The sequence below is a fragment of the Dermacentor andersoni genome, chromosome 3, assembly GCF_023375885.2.
Source record: "Dermacentor andersoni chromosome 3, qqDerAnde1_hic_scaffold, whole genome shotgun sequence".
In the NCBI taxonomy this organism is placed as follows: domain Eukaryota; kingdom Metazoa; phylum Arthropoda; class Arachnida; order Ixodida; family Ixodidae; genus Dermacentor; species Dermacentor andersoni.
Genome location: NC_092816.1, coordinates 41,519,486 through 41,537,627, shown reverse-complemented (window position 1 = coordinate 41,537,627; position 18,142 = coordinate 41,519,486). Strand labels below are relative to the sequence as shown.

The window sequence follows — 18,142 nt, the reverse complement described above, 5'->3', positions numbered from 1 at the left end:
AACGATGCGCACACACCGCGTTTGCGACGCCTATTGCGCTGCTAAAAACGAAGTTGCAGTACATCCCTGTTTACATGGATGCGATGCGCTAGATAGTTGATGCGATGCGCCAGTTTCGCATTCAAGTAAACGCGGCTAAAAGTCCCGGCCACGCCAACCGCGTTTCCATGGGCGCGAAATACAATAAAAAGAAAAAAAGAAAGCCTGCATATCGTGGACTGGGTGCACGTTAATGCACCCGAGGTGTTCAAAATTAATCCCGATTCACCAACTAAGCCGTGCTTCATGATCGAATAGTGGTTCTGGCCTGCCGCGTCCGATACACCTATGACGCCTGGCAGGATCCAGGGTGCTGTTTACGCTGTGCAGCAGCACAGGCCTCATGTGCTTCCTACCGTCGTCACTGCGTTACCCTTCGAACGAAACTATAATTAATAAAATACATTTTTAGACTCGCATTTCTAAATGAGCCACGAAGCGGCCCACTGCTTCTTCAAATACACGCTTCACTTGGGTGTTGTGACCAATCCCTCGAAAAGCGAGGTCACCTAATCGCTATTTTAACGACAATCGGTGATATGTTGTTTTAAAAGGGATTCTTTGCCTCTACTAGGTAGCCGTCATTCTCGTACTAATCAGCACAGCTAGGCGCGGTACGTAATACTGAAATAAATATTGCTGCTGCAAAGTGCTGCGTCTCCCTTTCACTATTTGACACTTGGTGCCCGTGTTGGATTCGTCTTCGAAAAAGCCGATATTCGTCCCACTCTAACGAAGCGCCCCCCCCCCACCCCTTTTTCTTGTGAGCATTGAGCAGGACTGGCTATGTGACAGTGACTAAGCTCAGTGACGTAACACTGCGATAATGTACCTCAGTGGCGTCGCTCGCATTCTTGGGTTAGGCTTACGAATCACCACCCTGGCTCACGCGTGTGCTTGCAAGCAGCTGCCTTTTGGCTTTTTTTATAAATCGCGATTTAGCGTTCGACATTGTGACACGCCTCACCTACGGGGCAGAAACTTGGAGGCTTACGAAAAGGGTTCTACTTAAATTGAAGACGACGCAACGAGCTATGGAAAGAAGAATGATTGGTGCAACGTTAAGGGATAAGAAAAGAGCAGATTGGGTGAGGGAACAAACGCGAGTTAATGACATCTTAGTTGAAATCAAGAAAAAGAAATGGACATGGGCAGGACATGTAATGAGGAGGGAAGATAACCGATGGTCATTAAGGATTACGGACTGGATTTCAAGGGAAGGGAAGCGTAGCAGGGGGCGGCAGAAAGTTAGGTGGGCAGATGAGATTAAGAAGTTTGCTGGGACGACATGGCCACAGTTAGTACATGACCGGGGTGGTTGGAGAAGTATGGGAGAGGCCTTTGCCCTGCAGTGGGCGTAACCAGGCTGATGATGATGATGATGATGATGATGATGATGATGATGATGATTGTGACACGCGCTAACAGTACGCTTCTCGAGCGGTCGATTACCTGGGCGCCACGTCATTCAGACAAGACTTCAGGTAGGTGTTTATAATTTGAAGCACGCTGACGGCAGAAGCCCAAGCCATACATGCTACGGTCACTCCGGAGCACGTGGAACAAGAAATGTGCTCTCATTGAAACTCTTGGGAGTTCCGGTGATTTGTTATCACTTTGTTATCATCTCCATGGGCATGTGACCGGCGCAGCCGAGCGCCTGCAGGGAGACATCTCCCAAGGGCGTGATTTTCACGACCGATGTGCTCGCATGGGGCAGGGACAGGCGCAACCAGGCTTCCGGTGGAAGTTGCAGGGCCCTGCGCAAACACACAGCATACACCACGAACCATAGAGCTTTCCTATACTCGGAGTACGTGAGGGAACTGTGGCGGTGCGATCGTTTAGGTAACACGGGAATAATGGTTAGTTCATTTATTCGTCTGAGCTTCTTGCTTGTGGCTTTATTTGCTAGGCCTTATCTTCCTTATAGTTTGCCTATATGATGAAGCAGTCCCTTTTTCTGTACGCATAAGACAACGAGACACTGCTTGCGTGCATAATCGCAGCGAGTTGTTCCGTTTATGACGTTATATTCTGTTGGAAATTACCACAAATCATTTCAAGCCAGAATGACAAAGGTAATCCAAATATATGTACCAACTATTATTGCCCCGATGGCAGAACCGCCACGCTAGCAGCTCCCATAACCGCTAGCGCCGGAGTTCCCTCCGGTAATTTTCATAGGGAACTCTATGCCCGCTTATGCCCGAGACCACTTGAACGCCCTCTACAGAAAATTGGCTTCAATAATATTATTTTTTTCAAACGAAATAAGAAGCAATTATCGAAGAAGATAATCTCTATCGCGGTTCGAGGCCACATGTGGGCGGAACAATACCGTAACTTGTTTAATGTTGCCAAACCAGGTTTAGGACATAATTGCCGCTAATATGTGCGAGGCCGTGGCGCCAGTTCTGCAAACGTCGACTGCGCCGTCGACGACGGCGAAAAGCGTCCGCAAGGCTCGATTCACACAACCGGCCGCACTGCTGATTCAGTCCGTCGGGAGACCATGCCCCGTGACGTCACGGTTGAGCTGCAGCGATACCGCCCGCCGCTAGCAGCTCGTCAGCCATGGCCTTGAGGGCAGCGGATCGATTAGGCGGCTGTGTGCCACATCACGCTATCGTCGGCGGCATTCGCTGCGTCTTGCGAACGCAGCTGAAAGTAATTTACGAAATCCCAGAACCACTGCCGTTTCGTGTTGTCCTGTTCCTTCCTGCCTGTGTTGCGGAGCTTGCTCGCCCGTCTTTCAGCAGCGTGGTGATATACATTACAAATGTCTCGAGATTTCGTAGCACTCCGAAATCGGGCACACAAAAAAAAGCTACCTGCAGCCACGCAGCCACGTTCGTCTGCGCATGTATTTGCATACCTGCACACCCAGTAGCGGATCACGTTCGTGTGGCAGACGATGATCTCGTGCGAGTCCTCCTGCTGAGTGGGAGGCGCCCGGTGGAAGTACTTGCGGAAGCCGGCTTCGATGCGGGCGCCCTCTACGAAAAACTGTGAACGAACACCCCTCTCAGCCCGAGACTGTGAAGCATGGAATAGCGCACGGACACACACAAAAACATTTATGCATTACGGCCTCTATATAAATAAATAAATAAATGCAAATTGTATAATGTCTAGGCATTGCTAGAATGGATTTAAAATTGCCGCTGCTGCACCTTCAAACAATTGTCCTCATTTAATTCACCCAAAGTAGTTGAGCTGCAAATATTGTCTTTTAGCTACAAGCCGGTTGCTACGATGTACTGGCGGAAACGCCTTTTTCGCGTGAAACACTGCATGCCAAAAAGAAGAGAAAGAAAGAGAGATCGCGCGCTGTTCAGCGTGAAAGTGAATAAGCTATTTTTTATATATATATATATATAACTGTGCGCCTAAGCCTCAGTGTCGATGTTTATTTGCAAATTCTTACATAGCACTTTGAGGCAGAGAAGCAAATTTGCGCGCTGCTCTAGTATAGACACAGGGGTAGCCGGGTCCGGTAGAGGGAGCACGATGTGAAACACGGTGGTAGACACAAACGCAGTTGCGAGCCGATGTGATTGTGCTTCCGCGCACACTATTCTGGAAATTGTCGAATTCCGCCATGTTATCGAATTTGGTAATTCAGCATTTTTGCGCCAATCAGAGCTAGGCTGCTGTGCGTGGGCATCTCTGATTGGCTCAAAATGCCGCCTTTAGAAAATTCATAAACGTGGCGGAGTCTTTCACCGTCCAGAGTAGTACCCCGGGATAGATGCTATAATCAAATGGGTAGATGCTAATCTCTTCGGGATACCTGCGCATACAACAGCACTCCCGCGTCCAATTTTGCGTCTAAGTAAACATGCAAGAAGCTCTGTGGCTAAACGCATCAGGCAACAGATGAACCGGTCAATTAAACGTGCACAGAATTGTCCGCTTATTCGTAGACGTGCTGTCGTTTACGGGATGCCATAACACTGGACGCGCAGACCTGAGCAGCAGTGCTGATCTCAGCGCGATCTCGTAAAGTTAACTTCAACACGAAAGCTTACAAAACCATACTTGCGACCATTTCCTTTAGCCGTACCTGCTACTGAGTTGCTGCGTGAAGGTTTCGGTAACGGCATAATCATAAAGGTACGGCAGCTTCTTTCTTTAACGCGTTATGGGCCCCGTGTCGCCGAAAATTCGGTGTCGGCGTCAGCGGAGCATTCCGTGAACGTGAAAAATTTCCGTAAACATTTAGGTATATGTTTAGCCACGCCTTCGTATGTGACGTGCGGTTCATGCGGGTCGTATTGCCACACTATTCTATCATTAATGTTCCTCATACCTTGTCGTACGTTATTGACAAAGTTATTCCTTGGAATTTTGCGAATGACAGCCTACAAAAAAATGTCATGAAGGAAAACACTGACACCGCATTTCTTTTGTGTTACATCTTCTATGACTTAAATGTTACAAGTACAAAACAATAACAGAGACCTGAAAACTATGCAGTTTTCTCGGTGCGGCTGTGCACTACTCCCGGGATCGGACCACGCAAGAGGCCGTGTTTCAACCAGAAATGTCGCCTCCGTGAATAGCGTTCCCCGCCAGCTTTTCTCGGTAAACAGTACGGTTGATAGCTGCGGTTGCCGGCAAGAGTGAGAAGCAGAAGCGCGTATGTGCGCACGTCCGCGCGCGCGCGCGTGCGTGTGTGTGTGTGTGCGCGTGTGCGTGTGTGTGAGCGTGTGCGTACCCGTGTGCGTACCCGTGTGCGCGCGTACGTGTGTGTGTGTATGTGTGTGTGTGTGTGTGCGTGTGTGTGCGTGTGTGCGCGAGTGCGCGTGTGTGCGCGTGTGTGCGCATGTGTGCGTGTGTGCGTGTGCGCGTGTGTGAGCGTGTGCGCATGTGCGTACCCGTGTGCGCGTGTGCGTACCCGTGTGCGTGTGCGCGTGTGCGTACCCGTGTGCGTGTGCTTGTGTGTGCGCTTGTGTACGTGTGCTTGTGTGTGCGTGTATGCGTGTGCGCGTGTGTGATCGCGTGCATGTGTGTGCGCTTCTGCGCATGTGTGCGTCTGTGCGTGTGCGCGTGTGTGAGCGTGTGCGTGTGTGCGCGTTTGCGTGTGCCTGTGTGCTTTTGTGCCCGCGCGCGTGGGCACGTGTGTGTGCGTGTTCGCCTTGTGTGGGCATGTGCGTGTGTACGTGTGCGTGTGTGTGCGCGTGCGTGCGTGTGCACGTGTGTGTGTGTGTGCCCGAGCGCATTTGTACACGTGAGAGTGTGTGCGTGTGTAATTGCGTGCGCGTGCATGCGTGAGCGCGTGTGTGCGTGTGCGGGTGTGTGCGTGTGTGCGCGTATTCGCGTGTGTGCGTGCGTGGGCGCATATGTGCGTGTTTGTGCGTGTGCACGTGTGCGCGTGTGTGCGTGTGTACATAAATGCGTGTGCGTGTGTGCTTGCGTCCACGTGCGTGCGTGGGTGCGTGTGGCGTGTGTGTGCGTGTGTGCACGTGTGTGCGCGCGTGCGCATGTGTGCGTGTGTGCGCGTATGTGAGTACGCGCGTGTGTGTGTGTGGGCGTGTGCGCGCGTGTGTGTGCCCGTGTGCATGTGCGCGTGTGTGCATGTGCGCGCGTGTGTGCATATGTGCGTGTGCGTGTGTACTTCCGTCCACGTGCGTGCGTGGGCGCGTGTGCGCTTGTGCGCGCGTGTGTGCGCGTTTGCGTATGTGTGTGTGAGTGTGTGCGTGTCTGCGTGTGCGTGTTTGTGTGTGCGTGCGTGGGCGCGCGTGCGCATGTGTGCGTTGTGCGCGTGCGTGTGTGGTGTGCGTGTGTGCGCGTACGTGTGTATGTGCATTTGTGCGTGTGCATCTGTGTGCGTGTGTGTGCGTTTGCGGGTGTGTGCGCGTGTGTGCGCGTGTGTACGGGTCATCATCAGCCTGGTTATGCCCACTGCAGGGCAAAGGCCTCTCCCATACTTCTCCAACCACCCCGGTCATGTACTAATTGTGGCCATACCGTCCCTGCAAACTTCTTAATCTCATCCGCCCACCTAACTTTCTGCCGCCCCCTGCTACGCTTCCCTTCCCTTGGAATTTAGTCCGTAACCCTTAATGACCATCGGTTATCTTCCCTCCTCATTACATGTCCTGCCCATGTCCACTTCTTTTTCTTGATTTCAACTAAAATGTCATTAACTCGCGTTTGTTCCCTCACCCAATCTGCTCTTTTCTTATCCCTTAACGTTACACCAATCATTCTTCTTTCCATAGCTCGTTGCGACGTCCTCAATTTGAGTAGAACCCTTTTCGTAAGCCTCCAGGTTTCTGCCCCGTAGGTGAGTACTGGTAAGACACAGCTATTATACACTTTTCTCTTGAGGGATAATGGCAACCTGCTGTTCATGATCTGAGAATGCCTGCCGAACGCACCCCAGCCCATTCTTATCCTTCTGATTATTTCCGTCTCATGATCCGGATCCGCCGTCACTACCTGCCCTAAGTAGATGTATTCCCTTACCACTTCCAGTGCCTCGCTACCTATTGTAAATTTCTGTTCTCTTCCGAGACTGTTAAACATTAGTTTACTGCAGATTAATTTTTAGACCCACCCTCCTGCTTTGCCTCTCCAGGTCACTGAGCATGCATTGCAATTGGTCCCCTGAGTTACTAAGCAAGGCAATATCATCAGCGAAGCGCAAGTTACTAAGTTATTCTCCATTTACTCTTATCCCCAATTCTTCCCAATCCAGGTCTCTGAATACCTCCTGTAAACATGCTGTGAATAGCATTGGAGAGATCGTATCTCCCTGCCTGACGCCTTTCTTTATAGGGATTTTGTTGCTTTCTTTATGGAGGACTAAGGTGGCTGTGGAGCCGCTATAGATATCTTTCAGTATCTTTACATACGGCTCGTCTACACCCTGAGTAATGTTTCGTTTGTTCTCTGTCCTCGCTTCACCGTTGGAACTTGAAGCTTCTCGGACGATGATCGGCAGTTGTTGATCAAACGCAAGCAGGAAGCGATGAGATCAGATGTACAAGAAATATTTATAGGTAAACTTTTCTATATACATGGCAGGAAAAACAAATACATTACAAATTTGAACAATTTAGAAACAAAGTCTCACTCTTCGACTGTCTCATTGACTGTTAGAGCCCAGACTCGTTTTAACGTACATAGTACGGAGGCTCACTGATCTATCAGCAATCCTGATTTCAGCCACGTCTAACGTACATGGTACGGAGCCTCACTGATGTATCAGTAATCCTGATTTCAGCCAAGTCTGAGGGACAGCATGTCGTCCCGATTTTTATAGCCCAAATATACAAAGAAAAAAAAGGCGGTAGGGCCGTTGGCCCGTGCCACAGGTTCAGTTGCCAATCAGAGTCAACCGTTTGTTAAGCCACAACGCACAGGGATGGGCTTACTCTTAAAAATAAACATATTGGAAAACAAAGCTCTTTTCCTTCTTCCCCGAAACTCCGTTGCCCTCTCGTTTCTACGTAGTTGGTGACGGGCTCAGCAAAACACGCCTGGCCCGAAGAAGTTATCGCTAGACCGCCTCAAATCCCAACGGCGTCTAGGCCGCAAATGTCTCGGAAGCAGGGGCATCGACACCACGTAGTGCCGCTGTACTCAAAGTTTGGCCGTGTGGGAGACGGATGGCCCTCCTTGTCCTTCAAACTTATTGTCTACAAGACAAAGTTCTCCGAGTGCGTGTTTACAAGACGCCGCCGTCCGAATGCACTCTTCACGTGTACACCGCACCCCTACAGCGTGCACTGTAAGCTGGCCTTCGACACCACACAGGCAGTCGCACCCAACAACAAGGCTGGCGATTGCGTTCCGGACGCGTAGAAGAATAGATCCCTGCTCCGTATATGCGGCACGGGGTCAAGGTTGCTAAGCCCTTCTTATCCTCGGCGGCGCCTCCAATTAGTCAGGCACTCGGGCGCCAGGCCCACGATACCGTGTACAGCGGCCCCTTTCAAGGCAGGTCTGTGCGGACTCGTGTGACCGTCGGCGGACTGCCAACACTCTGCGCACAATACCGACCTCTCGGAATCAGCACTCGCCCTCCTGGCGCCTGCCGCGACGCGTCACCCAACACCGCGCGGTCCGTGACCCCACATAATACAGAAACGGTTGCCCCGCTGACATGGGGGGGGGGGGGGGGAGTGAACCCCCTCTCTATACACACAGCACGTAGCCGATTCGTGACACTTAAGAACACGAACAATCAGAGCGACCTTACACCCTGTTTCCGCAATGCCTCCATGACTGCTGAGGTTTCGACAGAATCAAACGCTTTCTCGTAATCAATGAAAGCTATATATAAGGGTTGGTTATATTCCGCACATTTCTCTATCACCTGATTGATAGTGTGAATATGGTCTATGGTTGAATAGCCTTTACGGAATCCTGCCTGGTCCTTTGCTTGACAGAAGTCTAAGATGTTCCTGATTCTATTTGCGATTACCTTAGTAAGTAGTTTGTAGGCAACGGACGGTAAGCTGATCGGTCTATAATTTTCAAGTCTTTGGCGTCCCCTTTCTTATGGATTAGGATTATGTTAGCGTTCTTCCAAGATTCCGGTACGCTCGAGGTCATGAGGCATTGCGTATACAGGGTGGCCAGTGCGTGTGTGGGTGGCCAGTCACGGGCTATACCCCAGGCAATTTTCCAGATCAAGCTTGCGCTCTGCTGCTAACATTTTGCCGTTTCAACCGATTAGTCGTTTTATGCCCCTTTATTTTTTTCCAGTATCTTTCTATATCTATTCATTTGCGGTGTCTATAGGCCGTGCTAATGCTATGTTTATTCATTTATATTTTCTAAACAAATGATGTGCGGGTTCACACTCGTTGTCGGCGAACCTGCTGCTTATCGTAGATGGCATAGGGGGGGGGGGGGAGGCACTGATTTAATTTTAACCACCTGGGTTTCTCTAACGTGCACCTAAATCTGTGTGCACGAGAAATTGCGGCAGGCGTCTGTGTGTGAATCGTGCTACGTCTCGCTTCACGCCCTGTCACAACGGCCAAATTCACAGACGAAAGCAAGCGCCGACATCATCAGGCGACTATCGTTAAAAGCTTTTGAAACAGCTCACAAAATTATAATATACGTATAGCCTGCAAATTGGGAGGTACATTGCGTTTCCGGCCCACGTCGAACTCTTGCAGAGATATTCCACCTGTACATAGCCACGTGAATGTAGCGGCAGTACGTGTGTAGGAAAAAAAATAAACGCGTTTGAAAATAAACAGGTGCCAGCAAGCATTTGGCCCCTCGCAGACCTTCAGCCGTCACTTGCAAATAACTAAGGAATCATATAGACTCGAATTTTTTTTTTTCTCGCCCCATCGAAACCGCAGCAACAGTACCGCATGAAAAGCCCTAGGTTGCCAGTGCCGCGGTGCGGAAAAGTAGCCGGCCACGCCCGCCGCTTGAGATTACGCTCTCTCCGTGCGAATGGGACGGCCGGAGCAAAACCTGCCAGCGCGCGATCTCGGAGGGCACGCGTGACGCTTCGCGGTCGACCTGCCACCAGGTGTGGCTATCGGCGCTGGTGCATGCCGCTTCTGCCGTCAATGTCTGCGACGTTCCGCCATTCCGCATGCGGCGAAACGTTTCGCGGACAAGCTAGAACTCCGTATTACGATGTGCTTAAAGAGGAAACGAACCGCGACTTCAGAGGGGACGTAAGATGAGGTGGACAGGATGAGCGGTCCAGTGCGCTCGTCCTGTCTACTTCTTCGTCTTCGTCCCGTCTGAAGTCTCGGTTTTTTTCCTCTTCAAACATGTCGGACCAACTGGCCCAAAGTGCCCCCCTCTTGAATCTCTATTACGAGAAGGTTACATTTCTGGCCGTCGGGTTCCACTTCGTAAACCTGTACGGCGGCTCTGGGGGCACGGGCGCCCCCTCGCAGATGAGCTCGCACGACTCGATCGGAAGGGGCTCCAGGTGCTTGTGGATGATCTCGGCCGTCTCAATGGCCCGCGTCATCGTCGAGTGGACCATCCTCGTGAAAGGGATGCCCGTCTGCTTTAACCGCTCACCCGTCAAATCCGCCTGCTTGCGACCTACGAATACGGAAAGCAGAGGAATCCATAAGCGTTCGCGAACAAATTATACGGCCTTCGTCAAGAGAAATGAAGCGCAAGGAGCGTAAGTGTTTTTTTTTTTTCGTGCTGACTTGTGAGAATATGCAGAGTTGTGTCGTGTTGACCACCGATTATCGCTAGATCACCAACAGAAACGAAGAAAAAAGAAGCTTGGTCCGGCAAAATATAAAGGAATGTAAATAAGAATTGGACGATGATTGTCGATGTACACGAATAGTCGAACTCTTCTAGAAAGCAACTCGTGTCATTAAAGAAATAATGCGCTTGAAGACGCGCCTTCGTTGGAGCGAGGATATTAGGGCAGTGCCTGTGGTTCTATTGCCCGATTCCGTAAAAGACAAAGCCGTTAACCAGCACATCTCTAGCGGTATAATATAGCTGTCTGTACGCATATCAGCCGATTCGTCTCATGTGTATTGTTTCCAGCGCCGCGAGCCAAAAGTAGGAAGGCGCAACGTTACCTAGATATCGCAAGGCCTGTGCACTCTGCTTTGTGACGTCATGCTACTATAGGGGGTTGAAATTTTCATAGGTAATCCCGGCGTGACGAAAGCGGTGACGACAAAATCACCGCGGCATTTCTGAGTAGCGTTGCCATTATAGATTCTACGGCAGTCGACCCTAGTGGCATGGCGTCATAAAGCAGATCGAGTGTACAGCTTTCGTGCTATCTATAGGTAGGCTTTGGAAGGCGACTACCACCCTCCTCTCCCGTTTCCAGGTGAGAAGGTGGTGGAAGATGGAAGGGCTGTCCTTCCCGGGCTCGCCACGGCAGCATGCATATCGCACGTCCTAAAGAGTATCGCGTGAAGGCATTTGCCTCTCAAAGAGCTCTGCTGGCGTTTCGCGACGAACGCGCCCTACCACTCGATTGCGCGAGAGTAGCACGTGCCATTTGCACCAGCGCATTTGTATATCCGGCGTCGAAAGTCCGACCGCCACCGTCCTCCACGAAAACGAGCGAAAGAGCCAAAGAAAGCTATTCGCTTTAAAATGAAGGAGTATCCGTGCCTATAGCATTAACTAGGGAACCATGAAGTAAGCGACCCTCCATGCTGACCATACCGATAGACGTTTTGCGCCGAAACATATAATTTCAGGCATATTTGCACTGCTTGTGGAGTTGTTATTTTGAAGGACATATGAAGCAACCTTAAAAATTATTTTTTGTACTTTTACATTAAAGTTCCTTATACTGTAAGTGAGATATGAAGACGCAATATGCGGACTAGCCAGAGCAAGTCGGTCGCCTTTGCAGGATATCGTATGCAAGCTGCCAGATACATACTTGGCTCCATTGACGGCAACTGCCAGAAGTCCGCGTTTTAACGTTTCCGCAGCAACACCGAATTCTGTGGATATGCAATGTTTCAAATAAAAGTTCCCGACGATTACGATACCCCCTAGTGCGAATTTGGAGCGCAGATCTTTGAGTGTTCCGAATTCGCGATATTATGTGGCAAAGAACTTGATCCTGAACGACAGTGTCCTCTCGGCAGAGGCGCCGAGCCTCTGCTCGGTCAGCTCGTTCAGCATCTGCGGCAGACGAAGCACTCCCATCGGTTGCGTGGCTCTTGTTCAGAAACAACTGACTGACACTATTTTGCATTATGATTCCGTCGACACGTCGGAGTTACAGTGAAGAACGACAGTGTCGAAACAGTGAGTTACAAATACAACGCTTTATTGGGCGAACTTGTGCCAAACAAAACAAGTAACACTCAAGCACAAAGACAGCTGTGGGCAGAGTCAGCGTTCGTCGAAAATCTCTTCTGCGGGCCAACCGCGTCAGCTTTTATACATGACTCGTCGAAGGTTCCAGTGTATTCGCTGGTGCCCGTGGGGCTTCCAGGAAGCACTACACAATTCACGTCGTGCATACAATCAGATTACAAAAAAAAATGGCAATGGCTTAGCTCGGCTATACCAGGATATAGGTAGCGAAAGCTCAGGCACAGCATGGTTAGCCGTGGTAAACCTTGATTGCAAGGCCAGGTTAGTCTGATTGGCTAGCTATGTTGCGGCGTTTAGCCAGTCGTTCGGCGCGCTGTTCGTCTGTTCGCTGGGCGATTCGTTTCCTCTTCATCTCGTTCCGATGTCGATTTCAGGCATCCTCTTGCTTATCAGAATTGTCGCCGTCCATACTGCCTCCTCGACTATGGTTGCGGCGCATGCGAGCTCTCCTTTTCAATCCTACGAGATGCTGTCACGCATGCGACGCAGCTGGCGAAACGAGCGGAGGCGAACGCAACGACGAGGACCGCGGTGTGACGTCATACCAAACGGCGACAGTGGAAAGGCACGGCGCTTCGCAGCGGCGGAACACCTGTGGCTCGGTGCTACTAGTGCCGCAAGCGCAGTAGTGACTAGGGAGCGAGAGAGAGAGAGAGAGAAATATCCGCGGCGAGGCGCGCGTTGTGACGTCATGTGCCTTCTCAGAGCACCGCCACGGCAAAATCGCAAGTTCGCGGCCACTAAAGCTTTCGCTTTAAAAGCGTTGGTGACAGCAGCCAACGGAAAGAACTATCGATAACATTCAACAAACTTCTGATGTGAGGCGAAGGAAGATAAAAAAAATGGCTGTGGCTTAGCTAAGGTTAAGCCCAGGATGCGAAGCATACTAGAGTAGAAGTACTCCCAGATACACTCGCAACTTCATCCTTTACCTCGGACTCTGTGGAGGAACGCTGCTGTTTAGCCGCGTACTGTGCACGTCGCTTGGCAAGCCGAACTTCTCGTTCTTCGGCTGTTTCCGTGGCTCTTTGTAACTTGCGCTTTGCGGTCTGACGAGCGGCCCTTTCCTTTCCTGCCATCGCGCTATACAACTGGCCTCGACGAGAGCGCGCCGCTCTTTTATACAGCTGTTATGACGCCAGTGCCCTAGCGGGAGGAACGGGAGTTAGGCCGCAGCACCGGCTGTGCGACCGCAGGCGAGCGCAAGAGTTGAGCCAACACCTCCTAGACAAGAAGGCCGGAGTGCTCGGCGAGTGACGTCACGGGCAAGAGGCCATCGGCACGCTCGGGGATACGGGTTCAGTGAAGGGAACGCGGCTTGGTTCACCTAGCAGCCGTATGCTTTTATTGACCACTCCACACGTTTTCTTCAGTCGAAACTGCGGAATGAGCAGCAGGCACCTTACAAAGCATTTATTTAGAGGCACAGATACAAAACAGCTTTGTAAAGCTTGTGCATGTATTGATGCCAGCAGCTTTTTATAGCGCCGCGCTTTGTCGTCTTTGTAATGTACGTTTTCTTTGTGCATTATAATAATAGTAGTGATTTATTATACCCCGCACTACATGCCTATTACTTCAAATAAATTGAATCCATAAAAGCTTTTTCTTCCATATTTTTGTACTTATGGTTTTTATGGCGCGGCAATGGTGAATGTAACGCACTCTATCAGCTTCACAATTGCGTATGAACAATTTTATTGGGGACACATGTATTTCTTCCAATCTGGATTATGCTTAAACAAATAATTTCGCTTTCGACGCACTAATTACAGCAGTGCACTAATTTACAACTCATATAAGTATAGAAACGGAATATAAAACATTCGTGCAGCTATTTACAAGGAAACAGCCGTCTTATTGCGCAGAGTTTCAGCTTTTCTCTTCCTTGCCTTTGCATTGGCATCCAATATTTTGTCGTTCATCTTGCAGCAGCAATTCCTCAATAAAATATTCGTGCTACACGACAAAAGGTGCCTTAACACAAATTCACATTTATGTCCATCCTCGCAAGCGTCGAACTCTGAGGAATCATCACTGACGAGCAGTTCAAGCGTGAGGTCAGTGACTAAACGACGTTGGTTTGGCAGATTGATAAATTCCTCTTTCGCTGATAGTTGCTTAACAACCACGTAGTTGTGTGCGACAGCGTTGACGGCAAATATAGCTGGATAGACAAGTCCTCCCCTGTCAAGTTGTTTCACGAGGTCGTACCGTCCATCCGAGTCTTGGACCGATGTCAACCTTTTCTCTGTCAGTGCGTCCCTGCATTTCGAACAGTTGAGCTTTTTCAATGAAGCGTACACGTCATAGCCCGCCACGTAGACCAGTACCGGGACGATGTCTTTTATTTCAGACAGTGCATCCTTCGTTACTACCACATTTAGGCTAGGGCGTGGGTGGCCTGTGTGTGTCTAAAATTCATCCCATCGCTCATCCTTACTGATGGCTGGTAGAGTGCTTTGCAGCCTCTGAAGAAGCTCTGAACAAATTACCCTGGAGTGCGGTGATACAATGAAGTCTGCACGTGGTATCGCCCTAATCCAGGCACTCTGGGCTTCTTCATGTTGTGGAAACTTGAAGACGTAATTTTTTTGCCCCGATTTGTAATTGCTCCGGCAATCGGGCACGCAGCACTTGTTAGGCATATCTAGGCACGGCACTCCGCATTCCGGGGCAATTAAGACTTGCGGTACACACAATCACAAGCACAGCACAAGTGTTGAGACTGCATGCACTGGTCACGTCTAGAAAAAAAATTTGCGTTCGGAAGCATGCGGCAGCGTGGCTGAGCATGCCGGGACTTGTTTAACCTTGAAGCTATTCAGGGAGCGGCAGGCTTCCTGGAACTAATCGAATTGTCGCCACCGTCGTCGCCTCGTTCTTCTCCGAATAACCGGGGTTAACTATTGTATATCTTCCGCGCTTCATTTTCAACACGTGTGCGCCCCTAGTAGCTTCGCAGCGCGCTGCACGGAACTTCTATGTTGGCCTCTTATGCGTGACGTGGCTCAAGGGGAGAGGGTCAGCCAGAAGGCCTTAAGTTCTCTAGAGGGTGTTGGTTGAGCCCGGCTTGCAGCTGTTGTGACGTCAGTGCCCTAGCGGGAGGAGCGGGAGTTAGGCCGCAGTACCATCTGTGCGACCGCACGAGCTGAGACCCGGCTATGTAGCTACGCGGCCGCAAGCGAGCGCACGAGTTGAGCCTCCGCTTTTGCAGCTGTTATGACGTCATACGGTAGCTACGCGGCCGCGCGCGGCGCAGCAAGGAAGAGCGTGGTTGTGTGGCTAGTATGCTTCGCATAAAAAAAAGAACAGACAACGCGTGGTACTGTGGCGCCATGTCGTAGCGATCATCGCAGAACACGTGTTGCGTGGCACCACGCCTTTCTTCTCACGCGCACCCAGTTGTACATACACCGCGGGTCTCACTACTCTACGGCTGACAGGACGAAAAGCAAAGAAAATTTTATTTCCAAAGCTGCGATCGAAAAAGAATTAACGAAATAAAACGTTTCACCGTGCTTTAGACTCAAACTAATGCGGGCAATGCAAGGATGGTAAACAAAGTGCTCGATTTAGAAACCACTACAGATTTCTTTCCCATTGTACAATATCTACCTGTGGATTGCAGTTGTTCTCTTTGATGAACACTCTCTTCAGCTTGCTAATTTACGCATAAATTATTTACTTTAACCATGTTGGGTCTAAACAGTTTGATATGACGGAAAATTACAGCAGCTTTCTCACCTTTATTTTGCACCATTGAAAGTACATTGCTAAAAATATCAGTGAAATGTTATTTCAGTCGAAACAATATTACTATCTTAATTATATGTTTAGTAATTGGCTTAGCTATTCACAACTTAAAACGCGCGACAGGGTATGAAAAATGCTACTGTAGGTCACGCGTTAGGTTCCCCATGCCCTGGTATAAAACTCGGCGTAGTTAAAATGAAACGTTGGACACTAGGTGGTTAATAACTAAATAAAATATTTTGTGGACGGCAAATGTAGTCCCGAACCTCACGAGTCGTGCAGAACTTAAGCTCACCAAGCTCTGTAAGCGCGCACTCCTTGTCCGTGGTGCCCTTCACGTTGAATTGACCGTGGCGAATCAGGTAGAGATACCGATCTCGCGTCGGTTTGGCCCTCGTCACTTCATCGTCGTAACGACTCTGCTCTGCCTGTGAAGAGTCCGCCGGTGGTCTCGCACAGAAGTGAGGGTCCCGCCTACAGCGATGGCCAAATGGAAATAACACTGCAATTTCAGCCAATCATTCAATCAGTCAAGCTTTATTTGGCATCCACTCATTCATTTACCAAACGAATGGTGGGACAAGAGCTAAAATACGCTGTCTGGCAGCTTGACCCTGTCTATGCCCCTGTCTATGCAGCAGGGATCTCATAGGCATCCCATACTGGTGAATGTGCTTGAGTAAGCTTCACCACAACAGAGATATTTATGGCACTGAAGTTTACATAAACGTATTAATAATTATCATTTAGCACGCGAAAAGAAAAATACCTGCATACAGAGATCCTAGATAGGCACCTATAACAATATAATGAAGCCGCCAACGCAAGACCAGTGGGCTCCGCGGGTCGGGGCTGCCGAAACCGGAACGTGTAGTGGGCTGTCGTATAAGATACGAAGTTCACGGGAAGATGAAAACTTGAAATGATCAAAAATAGTCGAACAAGGAATGTTGCTTTAAGCCACCGTTTCAACAAGTGGACAGCAGGGCAGCAACTGCCAATTTCAGCAGTTGCTGCGCTGACGTTGCTTTTCAGATAGTTACAGCTCCGACGAAATCAAGTCGACCTGATGAAACTTTGGCTTAAATCGACATACCTTGTTCGATTAGTCCTCATCAAGATAAGATGTTGATATAACCTCGACCAGGAGAGGTGGGTCTTCACCGCAGGAATCGTGAAAGGACGACGAAGCTGGCCATAGTGATAATGAAAAGCAAGTAGAAACGATTGTATTCACTTCGTTGGTACATGGATGGGACTCACATCCGGGTCTCGAGCGGCTCTGATTAACACGGGGGACAGCGCGGTCTTAAATAACCCCTGGCAGTCCTGTGGTCGTCGACATCTTCTTCCGGAGCCTGTGGAAGTATTAGTGCTTTCGTCGTCCATTCTTTGTGTCAGCTCATGTTGACCGGGGTGGCGCCTTCTTGACGTCCGGTATCTGATCCTTTGTGTCAGCTTGTGTGAAACTTAGTGGATCCGTTATGAACGTGTGGTTTGTCTTTCCCTTCGTCCGTCCTTTGTGTCAGCTAGTGTGCAAAAGGGTGGCGACGTGGCGGAGAAGAGGTCAATTATGTTGTCACGGGGAGGCCCGTTTGAATGCTTCTCGCACCTGACAGGTTGATCATAACAATGTAGTCTAAGCCCACGTGACAAGAGTTAAACGCTGCAAAGACTGACAGAGGCTCTTTTCCCTTGTGAATGCACTTTAAATTGCGCATTCTCAAACATAACACACAATCTGTATCGAAATACTGTAATCTTTTTTCGACAGTCCGAAAAGCGCAAACATTTATCGCAACCGCAATATGTACACTAATTTCCCATCGTATTCGACATCTTTAATATTCACACACTCTCACTTTGACTATCAGCAGCTCCTAAACGTGCACCTAATTTTGCACTTTCAAGTTTATTTATTCTCATGGAAATACCGGGAAGAGCCAGGAAAGGTGGCTTGAGAGTGCACGAGCGCCTTCGCATTCCACCCTATGCGAGTACAGTGGCCTCGTCCGAGGATCGAACCCGGCGACCTCGTTCCCAGCAGCAGAAAGGCCAATGGGCCACCGCTGAGGTTACGTATTGGCAAAGCCGGCTTGCCGACGGGAACCGAGCAGCTCTCACCTGTCCCAGTTGCTGTCCCAGTGTGTGGAACGCTCGAAGTCGGTGCTCCACGTTGTGTACGACTTGCTGTCCTTCGGCTCCTCGCTGCAGAACACAAACGCCGCAACGCCGCCGCCGAGGAGTCCAGTACCGGCAATGATCCGAACGAACATCTCGCCTGAACGGACGCGGAGAAACACGTAAGGTTTGATTCGGTTTGGTTTGGTGCCTACGGGTACGGCTCAACCCACAACGGGAGATCGGCCTTGAATCGGGCGGCAGTAGGTAAAAAGGAAAGAATACTTAAATAGAATTTTGTAATTTAAGAATGATAATAAATGAATACTTATTGTTAATATCAATTTTCAGGGTATATTATGGTAAAATGAAGTTAATATTTTTGTGTTCATATTGAGGAAAA

At 49.7% G+C, this 18,142-nt stretch overlaps 1 protein-coding gene across 1 annotated transcript; it reads right to left on the bottom strand.

Annotated features, from left to right (window-relative positions):
• Positions 1-1,523: 1,523 nt before the first annotated feature.
• LOC126520703 (serine/threonine-protein phosphatase Pgam5, mitochondrial-like) lies at positions 1,524-17,935 on the bottom strand. The gene is made up of 5 exons (XM_055077513.2): positions 17,743-17,935; positions 15,914-16,092; positions 9,863-10,086; positions 2,918-3,048; positions 1,524-1,799 (listed from the first exon to the last, which is right to left on the bottom strand). Exons 1-5 carry the CDS (start codon positions 17,892-17,894, stop codon positions 1,652-1,654), a joined length of 834 nt encoding a protein of 277 aa, XP_054933488.1. The 5' UTR covers positions 17,895-17,935; the 3' UTR covers positions 1,524-1,651.
• Positions 17,936-18,142: the final 207 nt, after the last annotated feature.

Coding starts and splice junctions, on each gene's coding strand:
- LOC126520703 (XM_055077513.2), bottom strand. CDS start 17,894: ATGTTCGTTCGGATCATTGCCGGTACTGGACTCCTCGGCGGCGGCGTT. Junction 10,087..15,913: donor GTGCGCGCTTACAGAGCTTG/GTGAGCTTAAGT, acceptor CCGTATTCGTAG/GTCGCAAGCAGGCGGATTTG. Junction 3,049..9,862: donor GGAACCCGACGGCCAGAAAT/GTAACCTTCTCG, acceptor GTTCGTTCACAG/TTTTTCGTAGAGGGCGCCCG.